The sequence below is a fragment of the Arachis hypogaea genome, chromosome 11, assembly GCF_003086295.3.
Source record: "Arachis hypogaea cultivar Tifrunner chromosome 11, arahy.Tifrunner.gnm2.J5K5, whole genome shotgun sequence".
NCBI classification, from domain to species: domain Eukaryota; kingdom Viridiplantae; phylum Streptophyta; class Magnoliopsida; order Fabales; family Fabaceae; genus Arachis; species Arachis hypogaea.
Window position 1 is genome coordinate 135,095,952 of NC_092046.1, and position 7,389 is coordinate 135,103,340.

Genomic DNA, 7,389 nt, shown 5'->3' on the forward strand with positions numbered 1-7,389 from the left:
CAATTCGTATTTAATGGTTGCGTTGTTCTATCTTAAGTTTCTGTCTAAATACCTCCATCCCTCCCTCTTTGTCATGTTCGTTCCAACTAACTCATCACCCCCTCATTCAACACTAAACATAATATAATAAAATATTCAGTAAACAAAATATTTGACATGGCTTGTAATGATTTTGTATTATATTTCACATCATCAAAATGGAAAATAAATAGGAAAAAAATAAATTAAACAAAAACCAATTGTCTTTGTGACACCATACAAGTTAGAGACTTGAAAGTCTTGTCAACGGAAATTTTCTAGTTTTCCTTGTCATTTTTCAATGTGAAATGACATGAATCCACCGAGCAGCAAGTAAAACTTTTTAAGAGATCGATATCACAAGAAATTAAGTTATTTTATTTTTGGACGTGGACAGGGTGTTTGTATTTGGGTTCCACGTTATTGTTTGGGCTTGAACGTGACCTTTGAATCCTGAATTATTGACCCAACGGAAAAAACAAATCAAGGGCCTCTAGTCCTCCACATTAGAGTGACTGATTGATTTTTCAAATGTTGTAAATGTTTTAGGAAAATATTTTATTTGTATTTTGTATGTAAATTTGTCTTCACATTAATTCAACAAATAAAGATATTCATTTGTATCCATTCAATGTAAGAAAGAATAAATTTTGGGGCAAAATCCAAAATGGTTTTCTATGCCTATGGTGCCATCCTGACAAAATTGAAAAATCAGATATCTCGTACCATAATTATGAGACCGCTATGAAGAGAACACTTTGGTTTTTAAGTTATACGTCGGGGTGGGGTTTGGAGTTGTATGCTCTATTTTTCATGAATGGAACAGGAGATGTTAATGAGGTTAGGATTGTACATTGTTAAACTTTTGTTTTGGAGGTTTTGATCTGACTAGTGTACAACGTAGTGTTTAATGCATAATATTTGTTTCTGCCTCATGCTGTGAATGATGCATAATTTTATTCTAATGCTTTATGCTTTGTTTTGTGATAGTGCAGATGAATGAATTGATTGATATAATGTAGAAAAATGAAGATGGCAGATTGATTTATTCTCTAGATAACAGGGTTTGTTTGGATAATATTGATGTGGACACTTTAGACATGTTTTATGTGAGGACCTACCACAAGAAATTTGGGCATGGCCAGATACAGAATTGCTGGTGGCTTGCTCCTTGGAGGAGCCTAGAAGTTGATCTGAGAAATCTTAACAGCGACAATGAACTCATGGAGATGTGTTACCATGTTCAAAGGAACAAAGGCTTGGTTGATGTCTATTATGAGCATGATGGCTCAATTCCTGGTGTTAGAAGAAAATAAGATTGTGGTCTATTTGTATGATGAAGAAGAAAGTTCTCAGTTGGCACCAAATAGCACCAATCCTGGTACAAAAATTGAAGTCCATTGAAGCTGATGATGCAGAGACTACTACCAAACCATCTCCAATTCCGAAACCCACCGTGGCAAGTCAGAACTGACTCATTCAGCACCGGAAAGGAGTCCAGGAGTTAGATCTTGGGGATCAATTTAAGGAGTTTTGGATTTTTGGGAGACTAAAATAGTTATATTGGTGAATTTGAGGGACCATCTTGGGATTTAGTTGTCAAATGTACGAAGAAACAAAGATTAAATTGCTTTTCAGTATTTTCTTTCGATACTTGAAAATAAAGATTTTAGGGCAAGACATCCTAACATTGGGATCATGACAAGCTTTTGGTCTGATTAAGCACTTGGGGAAATAATTACAAATTAAATTTGGTAGCAAAAGGGAAGAATCAATAATACATATTTGATTTTGCAATTTTTTTTCTAAGAAAAAGCCTATCTAAAATGTATCTGTACATATGTTGTTATTGGTACATTTTTAACATGGTTCATAAGAATGTTGTCTTGATGTTACATGTATCGATGAGACGGTGAATCTGGCATCTTGATTCTGTTGATACCTGGTCGTCGTTGTGCCAAAAGAAAATACTCAACAAAAATGTGAAGGCCTCCAGTGTTAATGTAATATAACAAGTGCATCCCCATATGCCTGAAAAATGGAAAGCATCTAGCGTCTGTTAGCCCACTAAAACATATTTTGGAGATAGTTGAATATAGAAATCAAACTAAACTGTGAGTCTTTGACTAGAATTTTAACCTGCATTCTACTTCAACTCATTTTCAGATAGTTTTTGCCTCAGGTTCTTAAGAGCATCTACAACTTCTGAATCAAGATTATGCTTCAATAATCTACCTTGAAAAGAAGTGGATCTGCAAAGAGTATCAATAAATAAAACAAAAACTGTCACTATCATAGAAAGTGGTCATATTCACAACGCCAACTTAAGTTACACAATAAAAATGTTTTTATATACATTTTTTTTAAATTTCCTTATTTAGGTGAAGGATAAACAAGTTGATTTGTGCATAATGTTGTATGGATCTTAAGGACACACAATCTAGATAGTAGATGTCCATGAAGGATTGATGTCTAACAAACGATAAAAGCAACTATAAATAGTTTTTAGTTCATTAGTTTTCATATGCAACACAATATCCATACTGCAAAATATAACAAAAAACATTACCAAAGCATATTTAGGATAGAAAATATTTTTCCAATCTTATTGCAGACAGGGCACACCTTTGCTCTTGAAGCATTCTTTCAACCTCCTTATTTGATGCCTTGATCTTTATTCGTGCAGTTAATAAACAAGATCGAGTAAGATATCATTAAAGAAGACAAAATCATCCAACGGGTTGTAAAGCTAATAAAAGATGTTATTAATGAACCTCTTTACTTGCAAGCCCATTTTCCTTATGCAAACAAACGTCTGATACTATTTTTTTGGTGGGGATATCTTTAAGACAAGGACAAGAGTAACACAAGAAGAGGGAGAGGATAATAGATCCTCCTTTCAAGAGCAAAAATTAAACAAAAGAAAAAGCTAGCATTGAAGATCCTGAGTTTTAACACCAACACACAATTTAAAACAAACCTCTGAAGAGCTTTTAACCATCTTCCCTTGTAAATTTAGATTAGTCAAAATAAGAGCGAGTATTACTCATTATTGAATGTCGTCATCAATATCCTGCCTCAAGTTAGTGTTTTACCTCAGTAACCAATGCCTTGCAACTCCAAACAAAGGCTCCCTGAAAAGTATATGAAATATAAATAAATAGCATAAGAAAGACACCATTTCATGATACTTTGGTGACGTATGCATCAGCATTTAAAAAAAGGAAAAGGAAATAATGTAAAGATAAGAGAATTATTTCTATTTCTGAAGAAATTAAGTAGTTTCCATGGTTGATATTAAGGAGAGGGCAACACTAATAACTGAAAAATAATGGGAAAGAATACATACTGCTCCATGTGCTGCTTCTTGTTGACAGCGGTCAGAAGTGACAACCCAGACTTTGGGGCATCCATCCTCTTTCAAAGCTGAAACCTAAACAATCAAAGAATATTGTCGTTAAAGTTCTATTAATTGGACCATGTGGAAACTCATTCCAATAATCATTGATGTAATATTTCAAAGTGATAATAAATGTATAGTCCAAAATCCTTTGACAAATGATGGTAAATCTCTATGAAGCCATGATCAAAGTAAAAGTCCACTTAAAACTGTGTCCATCTGAAGTTATATCTAACCTCTTTTTCAATCCATGTATCAGCACTTGATTCGGCCGAGAAAATGACATCAACACTGGAAAACGGCCAAAGTGCAAGATCAGAACTTAGAATCACTATAAGAATTCAAATAAGATGTTCCAAAGTAAATATTTCATTCTAATTGAAAAAATATGTCAATTGAAAACAACATCATTACCTCCCCTCCCTAAAGATTCCATTCATTGGAACCATTGTTTTAATAGGCTCATTAAATGTTCATAATGTAACAACTAAACTAGCTGTGAGAAAAAGAGTACCCAGCAAAGTTTTCCTTGTGAGTAGGGAATCCAGACATCATGGCATCAAATACGGCAACCACTTTGACCTCTGTAGTGTACAAGTCAACAAATAATGAAAATGTGAGAGAGATGAAGAAAGACAAGTGGGAATGAAGCAGTAACAACACCTCGTAGCATACTAAAGGTTACAAGCTCATCGATAAGCTTTTGTCGAGCAATATCAAGTCTTCCTTTCGTGAAATGCTTCTTGAGCTTCATCCAGTAGCCACACACATTATAACCATCAACAAGCAACACAGGGACTGCACTGTCTATACCCTGGTTTGTGCTGCACACACAAAAAAAGCAAATTTGACAAAAATGGAAGTGGAGGATTGGAAAAGGGGCATTAGTGTTCACCCATAGAGGGAGGTGGTGGGATCACGATAGAGGTCGATGGAATCTTGAAGGAGTTCCTCCTTCTCCACCTTCTTTTTGCGATAACTGGTAGATGGCCTGGGACTGCTGGAGTTTCGTTTTTGGAACTCCTACATTCGCAGCATTATATTATTATTAAATAAAATAGAGAGAATTGAAGAACAAGCGGTAACTGTAAGTGGTTACCTTCCATAAGCGTAGGAATTGGAGGTTTTGCTTGACGTTGGATGTAATTCTGGGAGGAGTTGGGTCAGAATGAGAACCCTAGCGAACAGATACGAAGCTTGATTTGAATCGAATATGCATAAGAAAGAGATATGAAAGGTGTTCGAAGGAGGAACCTGAGAGTGCCTCTTGCTTTTGGCGACTGTGATGGTATTCCGTGGATTATGAGTGTGATTGGAAAACAGTGCTGTTAAGGAACAAGATGATGGAGGTGTTTTCAGTTTCATTTCATAGCCTTGGAGCTCCAATCAGCACTGATTCTACTCTCAACTCTCTAGTCTCTCTAGTCTCTCCGGCAACTGGTTGGTTCATAATTGGACAAGTAAGCCACCGCAGCACCGTATCCTCTTTCCCTTTTTTCACTTGGGCTTGCTTGCATTCTCGTTTTATTTGGGTTTTTAATTTTTTGGGCTGCACTTCCATAATTTCTATTGGGCCTTATTCTCATCTTTTAAAAATGATTCTAGACCCTGACCAAAATGCCTTCTGGCTTCCGCTATTTGTTTAACTTTTAAAGTGTTAGTTGTTATTATTTTTTATGTATTAAATGGTTTATATGTTTTCATACCTGGGCTTACAAATATAGCACAGTCCAAGAAATCACTTGTCAGCAAATGGATATGGGCCATTTTGAACAACTAGGCCCAATGGTAGTCAAGTCCAATCCATGTGGCATCACACAAGTCACATTGACTAAGATACAAGTTTCCATAGCTTGTATTGTATCCGACCGACTTGGAGAGCAAGGTAAATGTTCCCCCACTATTTACAGAAATAAATCATTCATGATCATTTATAAATATTTTGATATTCAAGTATTTTTTTAAACCAATTCTCACTTAAAAAAAACCCTAGCAGAGAAAGAGTACGTACTCAAGGAGAATGAGAGAAGGAGAGAGCGGGAGAGCATGGGTGGGTGTGTATCCGGTGTTAAGGAGGGTTCTTCTCAAGAGGGGTTAGAAAAGACATCCAAGGTTTCTTTTAGAGATAAAGTCATTGGTGCAGAAAAGTCTAAGGCCTTTGCATTAGTAGGGTCTTTATCTGGGGATGGTATCGCGACGGTGACAGGTAAGTAGGGTGATTCTCGTCCACCAAGTGTCAGTTTTACCAAGGAGGCAAAGAGCTGTCTAGCTGAACCTTATAAGGAAGCCATCGTGATCAAGGTGCTGGATAAGCATTATGGCTACACGGCTCTCATGCATAAGCTTCGGATAGTATGGCGCATCAAAGGAGGGTTTGATTTGTTGGATGTGGGGTTTGGATATTTTTTGGTTAAATTTGATATTGCTGCGGATCGTGAGAAAGTCATTCTTGGTGGCCCGTGGTTGATAGATGGTCACTATGTTGCAGTCAAGCCATGGGATGTGGATTTTAGGCCATGCGAAAAATCCTTTGGATCAACGCTGGTATGGATTCGAGTCTCGGGACTTCCAATTTGGTGCTACCAGGAACAAGCAATGCTGCGAATTGCTTCTGCAATAGGAATTCCGGTGAAAGTAGATTTGGCTACTAAGCTTGCAGAAAGAGGAAAATATGCCCGAGTTTGTGTTCAAATTAATCTTGAGTTGCCTGTAATCAAACATATTATAGTGGAGGGTGTGACTTATGAAGTGGAGTATGAGAGTTTACAGTTGATTTGTGCTACTTGTGCACGGTATGGGCATGATAAATCGTTGTGCATGGAGAAGGAGTCCTTGGAAGGAAACAGAAATTTCTTTGGTGATGAAAAAAATAATGAAGCTCCGACATTAGTGCCACACAACAATCATGAGATTCAACAAGAGGCTGAATCAGAAGCTCGTGATTTGGGTGAGAAATTAGGAGTTGTTAAAGGGAAGGATGTAGTTACGGAATCATTGGCTCCTCACGTGCCTGATGGTCATGTTAATGAGGCATGCATGGATGATGGAGAGGGCTGGCAACAAGTGTTGCGTAAGGGAAAATTTACAATGGGCCAGTCATCAGGTTTGAAGGACCAAGATGGAAAGCAGCACAAGTTTGGTTCGAGAAGGGTTCCAAGGCCCAATTTGCATGGTGATGGAGGCAAATCAATTGGCATTAGGATGGGGAAGCGAGAAAAACATGAAATTGCGCCATCTCCATCGCGCAGAACTCCTGCACGTCGTGGAATCTCTCTACGGAAGCGTCCTCGGCCTTCCTCCTTGCAGAACTTGCCAGTTGATAAAAATGGTGGCACAACGGAGGAAATCTTAGTAGATGGAAGCATGGCAGGTGCAGTGTCAGGAGGTCCAAAGGTGACAATTATTGAGGATCAGAGTGTGCCAGTACCGCAGGACAAACCACCTATTGAGGTTGGTGATTCTGTTTAGAGTTTATGTTCTTATTTATTCTGTCCCTATTATTTATGGATAGTTTAAATATGATTGTTTGGAATATTAGGGGTGCTTCTAATAAGTTAGCCCGGGTGCATTGTAAAGAACTTGTTAGGAAATTTAGACCTGTTTTCTTTATTGTGGTTGAAACTCACTCCCTTTTTCAGCATTTAAATTATTTTGGGAAAGGTTGGGGTATCACTCTGTTGGTATAGTAGAAGCAGAGGGGCATAAGGGAGGTATTTGGTTTCTATCCTCTATGAAGGGTGTTTGTTGTAAGTTCATTGATGCTTTTGATCAGGGTGTTACTGTTGAGGTTCACTTTGATAATTTAATTTGGAGGTGTAGTGGTATTTATGGCAGTCCTCAATTTAATAAAAGGGTTCTCCTTTGGGATTATCTTGTTGCACAATCCATGGTTTTTCAAGGACCTTGGATTGTTCTTGGTGATTTTAATGAAGTCAAATTTTCTCATGAATCTAAGGGCTGTCAATTTTCTC

General features: G+C 37.3%; 1 protein-coding gene across 6 annotated transcripts; it reads right to left on the reverse strand.

The window, feature by feature from the left end:
- Positions 1 to 1,708: 1,708 nt before the first annotated feature.
- Positions 1,709 to 4,910, reverse strand: LOC112722765 (uncharacterized). 6 transcript variants are annotated; one of them, XR_011867817.1, is made up of 11 exons: positions 4,673 to 4,906; positions 4,518 to 4,595; positions 4,314 to 4,441; positions 4,094 to 4,242; positions 3,933 to 4,002; positions 3,655 to 3,709; positions 3,368 to 3,451; positions 3,114 to 3,152; positions 2,588 to 2,690; positions 2,158 to 2,270; positions 1,709 to 2,049 (listed from the first exon to the last, which is right to left on the reverse strand). XR_011867817.1 is itself a non-coding variant. In XM_025773909.2 (11 exons), the coding sequence occupies exons 1-10, from the start codon at positions 4,781 to 4,783 to the stop codon at positions 2,165 to 2,167; spliced, it is 879 nt and encodes a 292-aa protein (XP_025629694.1). In that variant the 5' UTR covers positions 4,784 to 4,910; the 3' UTR covers positions 1,709 to 2,049; positions 2,158 to 2,164. The 6 variants fall into 6 exon arrangements, 2 of the variants coding, with proteins under 2 accessions (XP_025629694.1, XP_025629695.1); XR_003162854.3 differs by having other exon boundaries at positions 4,082 to 4,242; XM_025773909.2 differs by having other exon boundaries at positions 2,644 to 2,690; positions 4,082 to 4,242; positions 4,673 to 4,910.
- Positions 4,911 to 7,389: the final 2,479 nt, after the last annotated feature.

Excerpts from the sequence above, each read along its gene's own strand:
- LOC112722765 (XM_025773909.2), bottom strand. The coding sequence starts at position 4,783 with ATGAAACTGAAAACACCTCCATCATCTTGTTCCTTAACAGCACTGTTT. Across the intron at positions 4,243-4,313 it reads CCCACCACCTCCCTCTATGG|CACAAACCAGGGTATAGACA; the intron begins GTGAACACTAAT and ends TTGTGTGTGCAG. Across the intron at positions 2,691-3,113 it reads GCAAGGCATTGGTTACTGAG|ATCAAGGCATCAAATAAGGA; the intron begins GTAAAACACTAA and ends GCACGAATAAAG.